The sequence below is a fragment of the Ornithodoros turicata genome, chromosome 1 (assembly GCF_037126465.1).
Source record: "Ornithodoros turicata isolate Travis chromosome 1, ASM3712646v1, whole genome shotgun sequence".
Lineage (NCBI taxonomy): Eukaryota > Metazoa > Arthropoda > Arachnida > Ixodida > Argasidae > Ornithodoros > Ornithodoros turicata.
In genome coordinates, this window is record NC_088201.1 from 48,532,084 (window position 1) to 48,552,590 (window position 20,507).

General features: G+C 45.2%; 2 protein-coding genes and 1 long non-coding RNA gene across 8 annotated transcripts in view; 1 reads left to right on the forward strand and 2 right to left on the reverse strand.

The window, feature by feature from the left end:
* LOC135378196 (eukaryotic translation initiation factor 4E-binding protein Mextli-like) overlaps positions 1-2,542 on the forward strand; it is a 55,459-nt gene extending 52,917 nt beyond the window's left edge. For 4 of the 5 annotated variants that reach the window (XM_064611136.1, XM_064611139.1, XM_064611137.1 and 1 more), the window contains one exon: positions 1,525-2,542. In XM_064611136.1, coding sequence (XP_064467206.1) covers positions 1,525-1,671 — 147 coding nt within the window. In that variant the 3' untranslated portion in view covers positions 1,672-2,542. Of the gene's footprint in view, positions 1-1,365 lie in introns of all 5 variants that reach the window. The other variant, XM_064611140.1, reaches the window with a different exon arrangement.
* An 8,164-nt stretch (positions 2,543-10,706) lies between these two features.
* LOC135398735 (uncharacterized) lies at positions 10,707-15,540 on the reverse strand. 2 transcript variants are annotated; one of them, XM_064630132.1, is made up of 5 exons: positions 15,433-15,540; positions 13,608-13,845; positions 12,159-12,287; positions 11,077-11,212; positions 10,707-10,939 (listed from the first exon to the last, which is right to left on the reverse strand). In XM_064630132.1, the coding sequence occupies exons 2-5, from the start codon at positions 13,795-13,797 to the stop codon at positions 10,729-10,731; spliced, it is 666 nt and encodes a 221-aa protein (XP_064486202.1). In that variant the 5' UTR covers positions 13,798-13,845; positions 15,433-15,540; the 3' UTR covers positions 10,707-10,728. The 2 variants fall into 2 exon arrangements, with proteins under 2 accessions (XP_064486202.1, XP_064486193.1); XM_064630123.1 differs by lacking the exon at positions 15,433-15,540 and having other exon boundaries at positions 13,608-14,212.
* Positions 15,541-15,597: 57 nt separating this feature from the next.
* LOC135398742 (uncharacterized) lies at positions 15,598-16,075 on the reverse strand. The gene is made up of 3 exons (XR_010424127.1): positions 16,032-16,075; positions 15,784-15,909; positions 15,598-15,711 (listed from the first exon to the last, which is right to left on the reverse strand). It is a non-coding gene; the product is annotated as an uncharacterized LOC135398742 (long non-coding RNA).
* Between the last annotated feature and the right edge of the window lie 4,432 nt (positions 16,076-20,507).

Consider the following 20,507-nt stretch of genomic DNA (forward strand, 5'->3'; position numbering starts at 1 on the left):
ACACAACTATTCACAGTCTTGCTGTGATTGCTTGTTCCCAGTTGTGAGTCATACCTACCAAGGTTAGAAAAAGAAAACCAGAACAAACTGTGCACATGACAGGTTGCTGTCTGCAATTCTAGCATATTCCTGCTAGGTGGTTCTAAACTGTTTTACAAAATGTGCGCAGGTAGTGTTACTTAGCCGTACAAAAGATTTTCTGTTTCTGACGCATTTTGAAAGGATATGACTTGACTTGATAACGAACAAAAAAAAAGAGAAAAACAATTGTCTGTATGCAACATTTTTCTTAGAAAAAAGCGCACCCAAACAGCGACATGTGCATTCCTGCTAAACTCGCTCTGCAGGGTGAAACGAGGAAGAGGGAGAAAATGTCAGCACTGATGTCATTATGGTCACAAGGGAGACAGCGCCCCAATCGGGCCGGTGCTTTACACTTTTTCTCTTTTGTGTTTCTCCCCCCCGAGTTCTCCCCCTGTGTAGCAGACGACGTATCTCCAAACCTGTTAGCTAGCGGGCTCTGCCATAGTGACGTCAAAGTGGCTCATTGCTTGGGGCAACTTGCCGACCTTGGGCGGCTGGTTGCGAGTAGTGCCAGTGTTGCACACGGTATCAATTTTTAAAATCGAATTCTGCTGGCTTTATACGTCTCTCAAATGAATCACTTCACATGGTGTATTTTAGTAGTCAGGTTATATAAAGAAATGCTTTGTATAAAGAAAGGTAGTGACTGAAGCGCTTTCTGTGCCTCTTTAATGGTATGACATTGTCAGGAAGTTCCTGTTAATTGCATGCTGCATAGATGAGGTCACGTATTTTTGAGATTACTGTCAGCAACTGCAAGTTTGTGCTGCTGCTTGTTGCATGTAATGCCACATCAACCCATGTTTACAACTCCCACAATTAAAGTTTGCCCTTAAGTCTTCACTAGGTTGAACTATAGAAACGTTTGAATGATTAATATGAATGATTTAGGTAAAATAAGCTTGTATATTGCACTGGATTTTAATTGGAATTTTCACACAGTGCTAATAGTGGCTGTTGTCCAAAATTCTAAGCAGCTGTCTCAGGCAAATGATGAGAAGCGAGCTATTGCCATGCACACTGCAGGGGTGATTTTAGATCCATTAGCATGAAGTGACATAAACGCAAAGGCTAGAGGATTTTGCAGATACATGTATGTGTGTCATCCTTTACTCTTTGTCTTTGTGGTGCTTAATGCTATCGGATAACCAATATCAACTAGCCCAATTCATCACCTTCAGTACAAATGATTATAGATGTTTTTATGGCTTGCAGTTCTTGCTTGCATATCATCTTTAACCTTCCACCCACCCATTTCTTCTCTGTTGCACGCTTTCTCAGTATACACGTGCTCAGCATGCGCATGCTTCTCGCCGCACTGTACGCTGACTGGCTGTCCTGCATCAACAAAATTCTGCACCAAACTGCTGCAAATGCAAAGACAATGACCGTTACATAAACCTTGCACCAAGAAGTTGGAGCTTTCCTCTTCTCCTGCAGAATCCCACCATGTTTGATCCAGATGGATTTAAACAGCGGATGATGCGGCAGGGATCAGTGTCGGAGTTTGTGTCCGCAGTGTCTCCAAGTTCCTTGACCCCACCCCAATCTGAGCTGTCAGAAGCTGATGAGAACAACACGGCGTGATAGTCAAGAAAGAAGAAAATGTTGTTCCTCTGTTGTTTTTTTATGTTGCCTTTTTGGGGATGTTTCTTTTGGCAAATATGTAAACCTGGTGTGCGTTTTGTGATATTGACTCAGTGTTTTTGACTGTTTTGTTTTGTGTTGTCTTCATATTTTTATGAGGCAGCTAGCTTAATGAAGCTTGTACTGCAAGAAGTGCATGCTTCGATGGTGCAGTTCCTGAGTGTACGCAATCTCATGCAGAGCTATAAAACAATTTACCGAGAAGACTACCAAAGCCTTGTAAATTCAACCATTTACAATACTCTTTTTAGTTTGTGTGTCGAGACATACTGTGGAACATGTCTGGTCTGGTATGTGCAATTTTAAGTAGGTTTAAGACTTATCCAAGGTACAAATAAACTGGCCTAACTGACGCAGTGCAATAGAGACATATGTGTCACACCAATTAATATGCACGCAATAATACTTTTATATTCAGTTTCTTTCTGGAGGTATAATCGTGAATGTTATGAGTCAGCAAAAGTCTCCACATGCTGAAGTCACATAGTAAGCTTACTTTAGAAACAAAATCCTTTTTTACACTTGTGTGTTTGGAACTTTGTACTGTAGAGACTAGTAGGTATGTGGTGCTTACTGAAAATTAGCATAACACACAGGGTCAGGGAAAATTTCTAATTGAGCTGAATGGCATTTATGTATGAGATGTTTCACAGCATCGTGGATTGAAAATGTAACTACAAAATGGTAAATTTCACATCCATGTGTAGAATTTTGTAGAGGTGCATATAAACATTGAAGACATACAGGATTTTACTATTTGCTACTTAGTTTGACGACTTGAAATGCCAAATAAAGTATGCTACAATAACAAGTCTGATCTCCAGTTTCTCATTCTGCGACTGCAGCAGTGTGCACAGCGGGCAAAGACTGTGGGCAAATTTTATGCGGTTCCCTTAAAGGAGCAGTGTAAGACCGAGAAAAAAAAAATCAGTTTTCGATCGTGATGGAATGTCCGATCACTATATATAATAACGTTTTCAGGCAAGAAATATGAGCGTAGCAGAAAAATATCGCGCGCAGCAGTCGATTGATTCTCACGAGTGCGGAGAGCTCTCTCCTACTTCCGTGTCTCTCGGTTATTCGTTCCTTCATCCCGTGGAAGACACGTGAGAAATGACGGGCACCTCCGTCACGACGTGACGTTGTACGTTGTGTCCACTCCTAGGGCTCGCAAGTGACCTCGGCTGCGATCTGACACCGACAATTGTCAAGGTGACGGCGGGCTTTTACGCGCGCGCTGTTCTGCCGAGGGACGCATGCGCATCAGAAACGGCTACCTTTTTTTTTTTTCTTTTTTTTTCTTTTACAGAACATGGCGTCGGAAACATTGGTCATCTGATCAGTCCGGCGAAGTTTTTTCTTGGACCGAAAACCGTTAAATAATATTTTCGGTTTCCCTCCTGAGCGGAAAAAACGTATACGGTTTCGATGCCGTTCCGGTTCGCACCAAAATAGCGTTTTCTTTTTTTCGGTTCGCTCCGACACCCTGGTCAGCACTCCTCCAAAAGGGAATGGGGACGTGCAGTGCGAGTGGAAGTTGCGATCGTTGAACTAGTTCAATAAGTTGCAAACAGAAAGAACGCACTTTGTTTGTCTTGTTTTCCAGGAACGAATACGAGGTCATGTTGCATCGCTTCGCGAACAACACGAACCGCCACACTGCGTATCGCCTCATGTGAGACGCTGGCACTTTTCGTTAGTTGGAGACGTGTACAATAAACAAAAACAATGACTATAAGACACACGATCGCGTTACCATTATGAGCGCAATGTTTTATTGTTCGTTTGCACCTCTGTTTTATGCCTCAAACCAACAGAACATAATGAACCGCTGTCAACAAGATTCTTGACCTCGTCGTCACAGCTGAAGTGGCGGCCCCCAAGGAACGCCTTCAGTGGCCCGAAGAGATGGAAATCGCTGGGGGCGAGGTCTGGACTGTAAGGGGGACGTGGCAGCAACTCCCAGCCAAGTTCCTGTAAGGTGCGCGTCGTGAGATGCGCGGTATGCGGGCGTGCATTGTCCTGTAGGAGGAGGACTCCTTTGGTGATGAGACCCGGCCGCTTTTGCTTCAGCGCCTTATGCACATCCCTGAGAACCTGGCAGTAATATGCACTAGTGATGGTGGTACCACTGGGCAGAAAATCAACATTAAAAACGCCAGCCTTATTGTCCCAGAAAACCGTGACCATGACCTTACCCGCAGACGGGGTGCTTCGGAACTTCTTGGGAGCTGGCGAGCCTGGATGCTTCCACTGTTTTGATGCGCGTTTAGACTCAGGAGTGAAAATGATCCGATCAAGGAACGGCTGTCCTTCAGTGTCGAAACGGTACCTTAGCTCTTTGGAGATTTCCACTAACTTCCCGAAACTGGAGGTGTTCATGAATGATAGTGTTCAAGGTCCCCACAGAAAGGTCTGTCTTTCGAGCCAGTTCGAGACATGTTATCCGTCGGTTCTTGAGGATCATGCGCTCCAGAAGTTGGATGTTCTCATTAACGCTGACACTGGGCTCTGAGCCGGGGAGCCTGGATCGTCCTGCACTGATGTACGGCCGTCTCGGAACCGTTTGCACCACTCAAACGCTTTGCTGCGGCTCAGTGTACCGTGGCCATACTGAGCCTGAAGTCTTCTGTGAATTTCACAACAACTGTGAATTTGACAATTCGCTATTCGATGTGCGCGCTCACCTCGTTGTCGCCCATCTTGTCCAGCACGTGTCTTCTGTTTTGCACAAACTTTGGACCACCACGTGGTGAACGTGGAGGCCTGTCGCGTGTGAAAATGACGAAAAAGAAGTAGTGCGAGCGATTTGTACACGGAGCAGAAAGTCCCGGTTTGACTTGAACACCCCTCGTAGAATACGTTCCTTAGTCTGGTGGTCTACAGGTTGCAACAGAATAAACCTCTACCCGTGAAACGTCATCATGACGTTGGTAGACAGACTGAAACAGATCGGAAGGGGAGTGCTGGGTTTCACCACAGAGTATTGAGAGACCGTGATTTCACGAATGGGCATTTGTTCGCTGCCCCCTATTGAAAGAAAAGTAGGACCGAAGGTCGCGTCACTTTTCAGAGACCATCGTAATCCCCTCAAGACCGTGGCTTTCGGGCGCGACCTTGTTCGCCACTAGCTTTGAACGTAGTTCAACTCTACCAAATTCGTGGCGCTGTCGAACACTATGACGTCATTTGTTTACAAACAGGTAGAGGTCCGCTCCTTGCACTAGGCAGGTGGAGCCAGCGTCGTATGTCCCCTACCGGCGCTGTGCAAAATGTTGGGTAGTAAAGGGTGCGTATCCTCGCTTGCTTTGACTACGCGATTTGACTGCGTCGCGGCTGTTCCTGCTCTACTTGGCCTCAGAAATACTGTAGCTAAAGTTGTTGGTTGTTGTTATGACACGGTTTCTGACCCATGAACTGCCTGGACATTTTTTTTTTTTCTTTTTTTTTGATGGAGTAGCGCTGTCAAAGGGTCAAGGATCTGTGAATGCACATCATTCGGCTGAAGATTTCCCGGGGTATTGTCGTAACGTGTGCTGGCTTGGACTCATGCCAAAATCCCTGACTTTTGCGGAGTTCTATTTCCGCACGCATGTAATCTCAGAAGTTGTCTATTTGCCCAATTGTTATGTTGCGGTTGAACGGTTATGGTATTATTATGGTTTTTGTTAGATATGTAGAGTTAAAACACGCGGAGAGGTAGGTCACGGCTACGTTGGTCCCTGAGTTTGCATAAACTATGCACAAACGGTACAGGTGACAATGAATTTCAATTAAAATTGCCGCGGATACTGAGCTGGCGTTTCCTTGGCCTGGTGGCTCTCTGGTATCAACGAAATTATGCTTATGAGTGCGCATTGCACAACTTTAATAGTATATTCTGCAGAAACGTTCGAAATGAAAATGCAATTTCGAAAATGCAGAACTACACAGCAATTTTTAGACATTCTTTCGTTGAACAGTAGACATGACGGCACATTTAGCTTAATAATTACGTAAGGTCACTTTAGGTTCATGATTAAAAGCGTTAAAACCCCACTGCCGGGGAGCTAAAAAGTCAGACACATGCACTGACGCCGTTTTGCGTTGTTGCCGTTTAGAAAGCCATGTAATGAGGGGTGGATTTCAGCGTAATTTGCTGCACACTTAATAGTGTGTTTCAGTATAACCGTGGTATAACGTACGCTGTCGCCTTTGCGCACGTAAGGGAAAGCGTTGGTGGTTCGCACGCGCAAGACACAAGCAGCGCATTGCGCAGAACCAAGAGGCTATTCCTTACGTATACGCAAAAGCGACAGCGTACGGTATGCTAAAACTCACTATTATCTATTACAGGCCTTTCCTATCAGGATGATCGTGTAGTACCGCAATTTCACCTCTCCCTCGAATTCCACAAGGAATGTACCAAAAGAGAAACGTGAAGAAGTAAAACCCACCGATAAAAAAAAAAGCATCAGAAGAAAAAGAAACCTGTAAAAACCAGCAACCGTAAAAATGTCAAACCCACGGAAGAAAGTGGGAGTATTCGACTCCTTTTTCATTTCGGCGAGATTTGCCTGCTAGAGTCATGCATAGTAAGCTCGTCACGTCTTATACATGTTTCATTACAAAAAATTACAAACGTGCAGTGTAACTTTGTCTAACCTAGAGCCACTAAATAAATTTGCGCTGTACTGAGCGATTGTAATAAGCTTCGCTTGAGTGGACACCATTTAGCGAGACGAGTCAAACCGAAGGAAAGCAGGAGACCCGCCCGAAGTTACTACTCAAATGTTAACACGTGGCTGGTAGAGGGCGCTCCAGCTGCTGGAGAAACTCTACTGCAAGGAGCGGATACAGTGTGCTGCGCCTATCGTGATAAAAAGTCATATTTAAAAAAATGTACCTGTCTGAACATCACGGGGTCAACGCTGTTTTTCTCGGTGGAGATTTTGCCATTACTTGTGGGTACTTTTATCAAATTTAATTCGCGAGAAATTGAATTTACCCGGTTGATTTCCGAAATTTGCCTACTCAACTTCACGTTCTTTTTTTTTTTTCTCCTCCTCCTCCTCCTCACCCAAACAGTAAGCGCGCATCAGATTTACCGTACCCCATTGCATTGCAAAGTACATTCCCTACTACTTTGGTACTACATCGCTGAAAAAGAAAAAAATGCGAAAAACGTCGTTTCGATGCGTGCAAATTGTCGGCCGTCAAGGTAAAGCAAGATACGACAAAATGAAGGGGGGGGGGATCACCCGCCTTTTCTTGTTTTTCTTTTTTTTCTCTCTTATTTCAAATAACTTTTTTCGTGCATAAGCGACTCATTCGTGCATAAGCCACTCACGACACCACAGATGAATCCAGTAACGGCAGCTTTCATTCCGCAGAAGAAGAAAACAATCACTGTAGTGCCCCTTTATCCACGAGGTTTCCTATCCACTCACCTGTGCTGAACCCAGTGAGTAAACGAATATGGGTGCCACGGAAGACAATAAAGAAGCGAGCCAATGGGGCACGAGCCTCTTTCTGTTCCTAACGAGGGAAGTGTGCAATTGTGTGCAGGGATCGGAACCGTTATTATTATTTTTTTTTTTTTCGGTTCTGGTTCAGCTTCGCAGCAGCAAAAAATATCGCTTCGAACCGGTTCAGGAACGTGAATTGAGCGGATTGCCATATGGATCAAAAGCAAGCACATCCGTACGATTCTGAAATAACACAAATGTACTTTCGTTGTTGATGATGTTGCCGACACAGGAGTTAATACTTAATATATGATGGGGTTTACTTCGCGAGACAACTGAGATCATGAGCGACGCCACAGCTTTCGGTCTGTGGATTGCTTTTGCCTACCTGAGGGTTCTTGAACGTGCAATGAATGCTCACCACACGGCACCCCGTATTTAACATCCCTCGGGGAAGACTGCGTGTCTAAGCAACTTGTACCCTGCCACCAAGTTGCTGGCGTTCTCGGCCGGGTTCGAACCCGCGATCAGAACGCGAACACGCTACCGACTGAGCCACCGAGGCCTGTGACACAGGAGTGGTTTACAGCAACACTGCGTATTACAAGTCTGCATTTCAGGTGTAACACTACAGTAGCACACTGTACTCTCTATATTCACTCATCGTATACACCCTGTTACATCCTGCTCAGGGACTGGCCATTATTTTCACAACCCAAGAAGAAACGTGGGGTTGCTGGGCGACAAAATCGCGTGCAAGGAAGCCTGCAACTATACCGAAAGGAAGAAGAAAAAAAGTAAACACGACAAATGGCGCTGCTTGTCCTTTCTGACCACATATATTCAATCAGACGCCACTTTTTCTCTTTTGGGAACAAGAAGTTTGACTGGCCATAGCACGATCTCCAACACAATTGTCATCTGCATTTGGTGTCCGAAGTACCCGATGAATGATAGGTGTTACAGCTTGGGACAAAAGTTTACGGAACAGCGAGGTGTTGCATTTCTCCAATGGAACGACAACCTAGCAGCAGATTGAACACACATACTGAGAGATGGATGGAGTTGCCGGCCTCTTCCTGATATTTAGCAGGGGCTGTGTTCCGTAAACTTTTGTCCCAAGCTGTACCTTAGCTGGTGAAATAGTGTACCGCCTTCCCTCAAAACTAACATAACTGAATGAACGCAATAGCTACGAGGAGAAAATACGAAATACCTCGCGCACTTGAGTTGCAGCTGTGTAAATCCTATCGCTGTATAGTTCTGATCTCTCACAACGCACGTTACGCCTGAACCGTTTCGCGAACCGGTAACCGCCATATTCTTTATATATATATATATAGTTCATGTTCGGTATTTAACGCAAGAAAAGAAACATTGTGGTTCGGTTCAGTCTGGTTCAGCGAGTTGCTAGCGGTTTTCGGTTCGTGTTCAGATTCGGTTCCGATCCCTGCTTCTGTCTTCTTACAAATATGTTTTTTATCCTTTACAGATTCTTTTAAGCTATAAGAGCTGCAGTGGTGCCAGGCGGACATCCTGTGGGAAAGCGCATGTAACTGCTGGACGACTAATTACCTAAAATTCGTTAATTTTAATTAGGTGCTTTCAGGAAAATGCCATACAGCGGAATTGGGGGCAATCCCTATTTGAATCCCCCCTGTTTAAAAAAAATCCCGTGACAAGCACGTGCTTTGAGACACATAAATTGCCAAATTTTGATATGGTTGTGTCATGGTAACACAACCGGCGTCGGTAACGGAGAAGCGATGCTCAAGAAAACAAATTCAAGCAACTTTTCATACAGTGATGAAACAAAGAGGGAAGAGAGGGACCAAATCATAGGCGCCGACTGCGGGGGGGCGCGGGGGCCCTTGCCCCCCCCGGAACATGAACTAGGGGGGGCGCTGCCTCCCCCGGGAAGTCCCGCTAAGAGACTGACAACTCCCGCTGCTTCATTTCATTGACCATATTCATTATATTTCGGGTCAAACACCGAGGATTCAATGGATTTTGTTCCTTTTGCACTCAGTTTTCAAAGGCGTAATGCCTTCAGTTGTGCACATCACTGTTTACGTTCTCTCTGTTTTTTCTTTTGTGTTGTTTTTTTCTGTTCTTCCTTCCTCTTATTTCTATACCAGTTCTGCATACATCATAGGATCCCGCCAGAGTGTGTGATTCTTCAGCTTTAGTTTTGTGTTCTTCATTTTTCTTTTCCTTTTCTTTCCTTTTTCTGTTTTCTTATTTTCTTTGCCTTTTTTGACTTCTCCCTTTCACTTTTTTTTGGAATAACAAGCCATCTGGCTTACCTTTTCTTTCTTTTTTTTTTCTTAATAAACATATCCCCCCCCCCCCCCCCCCCCCCCCCCGCCAGAGTACTTACTTCGCGGTGCGCCCTTGCCCCCTCCGGGAAAATGAAAACTCTCCGCCTCTGGACCAAATCGTCGCTTTTGGAACTAGTTTGGGGTTAGTTTTATAGGGCCCTATTCTTATGAAAAAATAGAAGTCTAGCACTCGCAAGTGAATAAGATAAGCATTGAAAGATATTGAAACAACTGAAAAACAAGCTTTCGGACGGAGTCCGTCCTTCTTTTCAGCTTGTTTAATAAATGTTTCAATCCCTTTAAATACTTATCTTATTGACCATATTCTCGTCAAAGTAATCGACCTCGATTACTTCGTGTCCCGCCTGTCATTGGTCGTTATGTGAAGAAGGCGTGAAGAACAGAGATGAATGTCAAGCGCCTTCGACCAATAGTCGAGCACTCGATCATGCACACTTCACGCTTCATCTACTTTATCACGAAGATTGCAGGATTAAGAGGTCGACTATTGGTTGAGGGCACGTGACATTCATTTCTGTTTTTCACACCTTCTTCACGTAACGACCAACGACCAGGCGAAACACAAAGTAAGGTCGATTACTTTGACGAGAATAGGGCCCTTGATTTCTTAGACACTTTGTAGGGGTCCCACTACCTTGAAAAGGCAATGAGGACGGTTTTGGCCCTCGTCGCTTTGGGACCTTCCTCACACGCTACGAGCCCCAACGCCCATCGCTTGAGCGACGTGGCGTAACAATAAAGAGTCCGCCAATCACGACGTTGCTTTCAGCAGCCGTAGCTATAGAAACTAGCCGCCATTAGCCGCACGGGCAGCCACTGCTAGCCACAGAAAGCCTGTGTTTCAAAATCATCTGCTGCGATTGGCAGACATCTTGGCTGGCTGGCGGACTTCGTAGTTTACGTGCGAAGGAGTGAGAGGAAGCATATAGGTGGCGGACTCCCTTTCAAAACGTCCGAAACTGACGTTTCTCTGCTATGCAGGGCAGGCAACTGTAAGAACGAAGCTGGAAAAATAGCGGTGACGTTGCATGGCTGGGCGGGCGCTTCATCCCATTCCTTCCCCCATGGTGCGTACAGAGGTCGGGCGTTTGAAATAAATATATGTGCAGGAACGCGCAATGAATTTGAGTTGAACAGTTTCATTTTGTAGTGGGAAACAACAAGTGGGAAGGTTGATAGGCACCTGTGACGCTGTAAATATAAACAATTTATTCAGAAAAAATGGCCAGCAGCAGTGGTGAAAGTAAGGATGCTAAGTGTATTAGTAAAATGCTCGTCGAAGGGCATATGGCGGCCGATACGCAGTACTCGAATCCTTCGGCTCGTATGTTGAGGGAGACTTGCCGATCCACGTAGTGGGTGATGTTACGGCAATCAGCGAGTATTTCGTTCATGCAAAATTTGTACTCGTTCACAAGCCTGCATGAGACACACAGAAAGAGAAAGACCGTTTAGGAATCAATCGAACCTGTATAAAATTTGCATTCAAGTTTGCACAAGCATGTAGTGCCCTCTGTCTCAGCACAAAACACAAAGCAGACTCGCATGAAACGTACCTGCACACAACCTGCAAGCCACGGTTGTGACTTCTTGGTATGCTGTTCGGGTCGATGTATTTTATGGCTTCTTTCGCATTTTCCAAGTTGCGGCCGCAGAACTCTGTTGTCCTCATTATATCTGTGTGGTTGCAACCTAAAGAGGAGCATTGAAATAATGTGGGACAAGACTGGTGTCAACTGATCACATGGCAAATAGGACCAGGCGTAGGTAGCAAGATGGCGGTGGCGGACTCCCGTAGCATTTTTATGCTGCTCAAGGTGATTGCGAGTAACCCTTTCGTGGACGCGACGAAATGGATTGCAATAACAGAACTCCTCAAGCCTCAACAGCATAATATCGAAAGGCTTCACGGTTCAGGGGTCGGGATTTGCCATGATTATGACCTTGGTAGACAAACTGAAATCGGAAGGGGAGAGCTGGTTTCCACGAATGGGCACTTGTTCGCTGCCTCCTATTGAAAGAAAAGTAGGACCGAAGGTCGCGTCCCTTTCAGAGACCATCGTAGTCGCCCCAAGACCGTGGCTTTCGGGCGCGACCTTGTTCGCCCCTAGCTTTGCGCATAGTTCAACTCTACCAAACTGGTGGCGCTGTCGAACACTATGACGTCATTTGTTTACAAACAGGGAGAGGTCCATTAACCGTACCGTCTCCTTCCACGGTCTACTAAAACGTCAACAGCGTCAGTCTCGCGTATCGTGATATCGTTTCGGATTATCGTACCGTCCGTGTACCGTACCGGGACGTTGCAAAGTGGGTCACTAAAATCACTATTTTTATATTTTGAGTGCTGAGTGTTTGAACGGGACTGATTAATCCGGAGCGGTTCATAAAAAGTAACCGATTACTCGAACGCGTTACATGCAAGTTGTGTGACATGTTTTGTGACATGTTACATGCTCGTTCCGAGGAATCGATTCGAAGATGTTAGAGAGGGACTAATTTTAACACGTAAGGTATGACGATATTAACCGAATAATGGTTTTTGTCTGTAGCACCCTGCCCGTCCGCTGTCGTTCAGGTCTTCTTCTACTTACGAGCGACAGGTTTTCTCAAGTGTCTATACGTGTGAAATGCATACCGGTTATGTGAGAATGTTTGTTGGACCTGCTCTTCAGGAGCCGTAGTCTCTTGAACTCCTTAACAGCTTGTTGCCCAGGATCGGCTTCTTGTTTAGAAACATCGCTTCGCATCCGGCGCTTTGCTGCAGCTGGAAGAAGCCAAACTTTATTAAATACAACTTTATTTAGTTCAAAAGGGGACAGTTGCAGGCATTGCTACGACAGCGTTCTACCGTTTTGCAATGATTGCACAGCTCGAAGCACAGTTAACTTGAACGCGCCTCCGACCTGCGAAGCGGGAAGAGAGCCACCCTAGCGGCACTTAGGCGAAATGAACGGAAAGAGTGTTTCGACTGTCCCACTCGCGCTGCGGGGGGTGTCCGCCTTGCCATAAGCTGTTGACTCGGCATTGCATTACCACTGCATCCTTGCGATATCGGCCAGCATACACCTCTACATAATCGATGATAACAACAGCTGACGGTAATGTGATGCCGAGTCGACAGCTCATGGCAAGGCGGACACCCCCGCAGCACAACTGGGACAGTCGAAACACTCTTTCCCTTTATTTCTCGTAAGCGCCGCTGGGGTGGCTCTCTTCCCGCTCCGCAGGTCGGAGGCGCGTTCAAGTTAACTCTGCTTCGAGCTGTACAATCTGCAGAAATATGATTCTCTGGGTTATTTCATATCGGCTTACTGCAGCAATAGACGCGAATAAGAAGTTAGAACATAAATTGGACAAACCACCTGCAGAAGAGGACAAATGGGACAAACCAACTGCAGGTGGTTTGTCCCATTTGTGTTCTAATTCCTTGTCTGCGTCTATTGCTGATATAAACTTGCATCAACTACCCCGCTTTGCCCCTCTTGTGTAACACATGCAAGAGATGCTTCAGCGTCATACTGTTTTGAGGTATTTCAGACTTGTGTATTTCACTTAGACTGCCTTGCCAGGTAGCACGACCTGGACATCAAAAGAATGGTATTTCTGCAGGAAAGCGACAAAACGGACCACTTCCAAGCCAAGCATCTTCTCAGTGAACAGTCCGCGTGTACACTCTACAAATAGAACTTCACCACATGGCCCGCTGAAGGCCCAGGATGTGATCACTCCCGGTTTACCAAAAAGCATGGACGTACGCCTTATTTGTGATAAGTAATACGAGACAAAGCCAGCACTTAATCGTTGGATTGCTTCTAATGAAATTCCATATCTGCCAGTGAAACACCCACAAGCAACCTGCTAGACCGATAAAAAATGAACACGCATCACAGCTGGTGTCCCAACCGTAACGAGCGACAATTGACATCCATGCCTATACCGCAGAACTCACCATTACCACGTCTACGCAGCCGTTTATTTTCAGCCAGCCATACATCGCAAACGTTTAGCCATATGACATGGTACTTTACAAACTGTAAAATACGAAAGGTATTCATGGACAAGATATAGGTGTCAATGCTCTTACGCTGATTGTCGTAGCTGACATATATTAGATCACCGGAGAAATTTGCAGGCGATTCTGAGTCCTCCTCGACGTAATACGCCTCTTCGTCATAATACACGTCTGACCTTTGAAGTGCGGTGCCCGCTGTCCACCAGGGTTTGCTTGCCAGTATCACGAACACCACCCTGAACGCATGTTCTTGAATGCACATGATGGACACTTTGGCTGCATCATACGTGTGCTCCTGAGAGTCCAGTCGCTGCGAGTTCATCAAAAGTACATCAGGCATACGATGGACACGTTGTGTGAAGCGGGAATTAAGGGCCTTCCAAGAAACAAACGAAATTCAGCGAAATTCACGAGCGACAAAACACCAGCGGCATAGCCGAGTGGGCAAAAGCGTCCGCTCATCCGTGGTAGCCAAGGTCGTGCTAAAGAACTGGGAGTTGGTGAGTTCGAACCCTAGATCACCGGTTGTACTATCTGAGGTTTTCCCCGGGTTCTCCGGCAGACCTTCCAGACGTATGTTGGCACAGCTTAAGTCCACCCAGGACGGACACCAACCCCCACGTCCCCCGCTCCTTCCTTCCGTCCTCTCTCCACCACGTCTGTACGTCGCTCGCAGAGTTGCTTCGTGGCGCAAGCACGGAATAAAAAGTAAAGCAAAGAAACAAAAGGATCCTTGTACCAAATGGAAGGAGAAAAGATAAGATAGACAAGATAGACACTAGCTGCGTTTACATCGACTGAAGGCCGGTTTACATGACTGTCGTCTAAGGCGTCATGGAGCTCTGCAGGATTCAGTCGACTAATGACTGGTCCTCGACTGAAGCGCCTCGCTCGTTTTTGAACTGTAGCCTCGAAATTTAGATACGTTGCGCTTTTTCACATACGCAGGCGCGCGTCAAAACAAATCTACGTGGGTAGCACAAAGGACCAAAACCGGTTCGGAGTAGGAGCGACGAGCTCGCCCCGTTTGTACGGTCTTCTTACTGGTCCGCACTTCTGTCGTCCCCATACTGCGCCATCTAGTGAAGACGGAGAACACTCTCCGGTACCTCAAGGTCATGTGCATGCGCATAGGCCGTTGTGAAAACGGTCTAAGCAGCCTTTCGGCACGCCATTCTTTTCATAATCATAGAGTCTTCACTTGTATTCTTTTGGACGTACTTCTGCCTTTATCCATCTATTCTCCTTCTTCCTCCGTCTTTGGCCATCGCCCACCTATTCTATTCTGAGGCGAGGAAAGACGAGGCATCCGGCAGTGGCGTATGGGAAGTGACTGAATAAGTCGACTCACGCGGTTTACATGGCAGAGTTTAGTCGACATTTGTCGTCTGAACTATACCCAAGCCGAGCGACTTATCTTTACTGTGTCGACTTCTGCTTGAAATCAGTATAGAGCGGTTTACATGCAGACGTTAGATCAACTTATTCAGTTAAGTCGACTTGTGTTACGGGAGACGGAAAATGCGTAGTCTTTCTTGCCTTGTGCGTCGGGAAATCGTTCGGAAGTACGGCCGCAGAGACACAGATATAAAAACCTGCATCAGAAGTTCTGCTCGTAGCCGGCAAACAGTGCCAGAGCATTTTGCAGGAAAAGCATACCATTTCGTCAAGCACAACGTATTGCTCAATAGGAATACTGCCAATAACAACTAAGTTTCGACTAGTTATTCGCCAAAGTTAATTCTAACGTTTTTCTCTTCTAATACCCACCGCGATGCTTATATGCGCCGCGCAGGTAGATGTTGAAGCAAACAGACGGCCGCGATGTCGCCTTCTAGAACACGTACTAGAATAACTGTTTCTTAATTGATCTTTATAGAACATGATATTAACTGACCTTGACGACCCGGGAGCATGCCGCTGCGGTTCAGAGCTTTGCTGTTACGGTAGAAGCTCTTATCCGTCGTCTTACTTTCTCCAATGATGTGGATGACACGTAAGAAGATCATGATCGTCGTCGTCGTCGTTGTGCTTGGGTCTATTCTGCATGGGGGCATCTAGAGCAGTGGTTCCCAAAGTGTGATCCGCGGACCCCCGAGGGTCCCCGTGAGTGTTCGTGGGTGTCCACGACGATCGAAGAAAGCCCGGAGCTTGGCGAGTGCTGGTCACGTCATCTCTGAGGGGGACGATATTGATATATGATGCTACCCCCCCCCCCATTATACTAAAGAAGGCAGAAATATACTACCTTCTCATTTCCTGCATGGCGGTGCATTGTTCGTCTGTATGTTTTTCCTTTTCTTTGTTCAAGTCCCTTATTTATGTCACTATGAATTGGGGGTCCGACACAACGAGGAGTTTGGGAAACGCTGCTCTAGAGGAATATAGTTTGTGAATGTATAGAATTGCGGCCGCACAGTATTGCCTGTCATTACTTGACGCTTTTCACACACATGCACGCGTTGCTATGTTGGAATAGAAGCAAGGATGAGGTACCTCGGGTTAAAGGGATTCCCACTATTCCCCTCTGTTCGGAGTGGTACGATGGCCTTCGGACGGTTTGGGCACTGTATTCTACATGCAGTACGCAGCACAGACAAGTGCAAGTTGGGTCAGCCCCGACCCTACACCAACGGGTCTTCCCGTCTCCTTTTGGACGTTACTTCGGTGGTGGCAGTCCTCCTCACCTATCATACGGTTTTTGCTCTATTTTTGTTATTTTTCGGCCCTGACTCTGCGATACATAATGTGGCATGAACTCGCGTGGATTCCTCTTTTTCCTTCAAGTATCATCTCCCTGACCATTCTTATCAAGTTTTCCAGTCTATGTTCCAATATTGCTATGATGGGGCACAACTATATGCCAGACAGTTATGACAGTTATAACCAGTGAATATATAAAACCAATGTTTGTTTGTTTTTTCTCCTTTTTCCATATCAATATGTGATGTGTGTCCGAGTCGTCTGAGTGCACAAAGCAGTGAAGGCAGAAGAGGGTGGGGCAGAAACTGAGGATGTCAAGAACGTTTTTGGTGTCTCTTTCATTTTTGGAACTGTTCATTCTGCGGAACCGGATAAACGGCGTTTCTGTTACCCAGGGTCTCTGTTTACTTTAAGAGGGCATACCAGCTCTCCGTCCCAATGTATTTCCTATGGAACAGTTTTTATGCTTTCTCTCGGTAACCGCCGCGCAGATTTTGACGCGGGTGCTTTCATCATAAAGAGGAAGACGAGATGAAGAGAATTACGCTACAGGATTTCTCATATATGTCGTATGTATTTTACGGCGACGTCACGAATGCGAAAAAAATACACAATTTTTCTCCTCCCTCTTTGAAAAGGTTTTATTAAACTTCTATAGCCATTTCGAAAAAAAAACTTTTCCATTACTCTCTCTGGAATTATTTCAGGAATCGATAGACATCAAATTTATATGTCTACCACTTATAGTTTTTATAAAAAAGCATGAAACGTGAGTACGCAAAATCGCCCACTCAAAGCCCCGTGAACGGCGTCATTCTGTGTTGCCATCTGGTGACGCGACAGCAAAACCGCGCGGATCGTATCCTTCCGCCGAGCAAGCGTGCGCGTGCGCACCTGACCGTCCTGTTGGCTCCTCTGTCCTCTTTACTTTCCCGGACCGCTGACTTAGGGCATGACCTTGGAGACCAGAACAAAAGCTTACTTAGCTGCTCGTAAAGGGATTATTGCCTGAGCCTGAGGCATTGTCGCCAACAACCAGAGACCAACAACCGTCTTCTTTTTTCGGTGCGCGTATAGAGAATTGAGATGAGTTTATTAGCTTCACATGAAACATCAATTTGCCCGATTTTGACGTTTCGGGTTTGTGCTTACTCAGTCAACTGTCTCATAAGGCTAACGTGAATCTGTCGTATTTACGATTAGTGGAAGGCCGACTTTACAAACATTCCAGTGACGTTCAACAGGACTGCCCTGTAATGTTCGTAATGTTGAAACAGCGATCAAGCGGATTACACACAGATAAATGTTCCTCAGGATAACTGCATTTAGAACTGCAGCTCTCTTTGTTCTTCTCTTTCTTTTATTGATCGATTTATTTTTATGTTTATCTTATTATTTTCTGTTCTTTTTTTTTTTTTTCGTCAACGCTCCACGTGAACCAATAAGAAAAATCGATCAAGCGACTGCTGCACAATTATTTCCGCCCACGCAATGGGCAACCGTCTTTTCCGGAACCCAAATTCACGTTCGCGAAAAAAGGAAAACCAATGACAATGCTCGATTGCTTCGAACGGTGATATGCCATGTTTAAAAGTCCGACATCACTATTTACCACACAAACTCAACAAATTCCGATGAAAAAATGGCTAGGAAGCAAGCGAGCTGCTGAAGATGATGCATGATGTCAAACCCCGAGACTAGGGAGCACGAAGGGACAGACACGAACAGGTGTCTTTGAGACTTCGTGTTTGTGTCTGTCCCTTCGTGTTGCCTAGTCTCGGGGTTTTACATCATGCATCAAATTTCGCTATCTGTCCAAGTCATTTTAGCGAACGAGATCCACATTTTTGGCTCTTAGGCTTAGCGGGGCGGACGCGACGGAACAGCACGTTAGGTAGTTAATTAATTATTAGGTTAGTAAAAGTTCGGTGTTTGCATTTTCATGTTCATGTTGTTTATTTTTCAACGGCGACTTCGATCACGTTATTTTGAGATACGGCCAATTTTTCGATACCGGTTCCCTGGATTTTCCATCTTTCGACACTTCTTGCTGGTTGCGCGTTGGATGACCCAAAACCTGTACCCGTCGTTCTTTGCACCGCAAACAAAGGGAAGCCTTCTGAGGAAGATAAGGAACTCCGGGTCACTGGGGATTCTCAACTGAACTAGTGACGAAACTAGTAACGAAAGGTCTGGTGTAATGTGAAGTACCCTGTGAAAACCAAGGAGTGTCTAACAATATAGTACTGAAGTTTCCGGGTAATAATCAGTTCATTATGAGACGTAATTTGTGCTCCGAGACCTCCTCGCGTACATAAAGACGGAGTTCAAAGAGTTTTAGGAGCTTCCCTTCTCCTTTTCTTATTTCTTTTTTTTTCTAAATAGCTGTTGCTAAATGCAATGCATTTATTTAGGCTGACTGAGTGTAAGTATTGAGCCTATCAAAAGGCCGAAAATCATAACGTCGAACTATCAGAAGGCCGGAAGCCAAAAGACCAAAAAATCATAACGTCGAACTGTCAGAAGGCCGAAAATAAGAAGGCTGAAAATGGAAAGGCCAAAGAGACACGGGGTGAGCACTCCAGTGAATGACCACTGAATGGGATGATGTTGATTATGAAAAAGTTTTGTGGCTATTGTATTAGAAATCAAATAACTGGAATGCATAGCATTTGGTGGTCGCAAATAGATTAGCCAGCGAAGATGAAAAACAATAAACTACAACTTGTTTACTACGAAAAGAAAGTGTGTGGTGGGTAAAGTGCGGATAATGGTGCACTCAAAGCCCCTGAAATATAGATGCAAGTAAGAACTGAAATCTAGATAGCCAATGAAGCACATCACAGCCGACCGAGTGTTATCGTTCGCTTTGCGGATTTGTTGAAATTGGGAGACATAGGGTTCTTTTTTCTTTTTTTCTCGTGTTAATGAATAATTAGATCTACATTCCATTCAAGGAACAACGTAAAATGGATGTATAGTTCGCTGCATTAGTTCGCTAGCGATATCGTTCGCTGGATGCTAGTATTTCTCTACTGTCGATCAGACACAGGTTATACAGTTGTCCTTACATCTTTTTCTGTGCCGATGTTTGTGGGTTATAAAAGCTCTACGCCCACTTATTCAGTTGTTTCACTGCCCCTACAACTCCGCTTCTGCTGAAAGTACGGTACATCAGCATAGAAAGTATTAGAGAACAACTACAACATCATTGTCTGACCACCACCAACAACAAAAAAGAACTATATATGAAAATACTAGTATTCCGGTCCGGTTGAGTTGGGAACTAAGTCCGACGATACCCACGTTCAGCGAGCGTGAAGTCAGAGCCTCAGGATAGTGGGCATATGCGTTTCATTTCATTGGTACGAATACAGAAGGTCATTGCGCTCAGTATTCTGTAGCACTCCCCTTTATAAAAGAACACGGCTACCATTTTTCCAACATATCTGCCAGAAATACGTAGAAGGTAGCAGAACCTTGGAAAATCACCAGTGATGAATCACATCGTGGCATAGTCAAGATTTATTTGTTGACGGAGAATCGCTTTCTAATCTTACCGTGTTGTCTGTACTCAGCAAACTTTGCGAGAGAGGAACAGTAATTTAAACAAGTACCACCCAATTTAAACAAGTAATGTGATAGCGCTTGATCGGCTATGATCCGTTTCCTCAGCTGTTCACAACGGCGCTCCTCTAATTTCCGGGATACGGAGAAATCATCCCAGAAGAAATCGTCCCCGGTGGGAACTTTCATTCAATATTATTACTTCTACGGCTATATGTAGACCATATTGCCCAGTTGCATCCAATATTATTTTGTCGACGGATATATGTAAACAATATTATCAATTTTTGAGCCAATATTCCTTGGTTGACGGCTATATGTAGACCATATTGCGCACTTTCATCCAATATTATTTGTTCTACGGCTATACGAGTATGTAGGTAATATTGCCCAGTTGCATCGAGTATTACGTATTTGGTCGACGGCAATATGTAGACCATATTACCAGTTTTCAGCAAATATTCGTTGGTCGGTGGCTATATGTAGACCATATTCCCCGTTTTCATCCAATATTGTTCGGTCGCTGGCAATATGTAGACCATATTTCCAACTTTCATGGAATATTGTTTGACCGACGGCTATATGTAAACAATATTGCCAGTTTGCGGCCAATATTCCTTGGCTGACGGCTATATGTAGATTATATTGCTCATTTTCATCCAATATTGTTCGTTCACCGTCCGTTGACAGTCCACCGTCCAC

What these genes read in the sequence shown, in the direction of transcription:
- LOC135398735 (XM_064630123.1), bottom strand. Translation starts at nt 13,875, where the DNA reads ATGCCTGATGTACTTTTGATGAACTCGCAGCGACTGGACTCTCAGGAG. An exon ending in CAAACATTCTCACATAACCG is followed by an intron (nt 11,213 to 12,158) that starts GTATGCATTTCA and finishes GCTCCTCTTTAG; the next exon opens with GTTGCAACCACACAGATATA. An exon ending in GGCTTGCAGGTTGTGTGCAG is followed by an intron (nt 10,940 to 11,076) that starts GTACGTTTCATG and finishes TGTCTCATGCAG; the next exon opens with GCTTGTGAACGAGTACAAAT.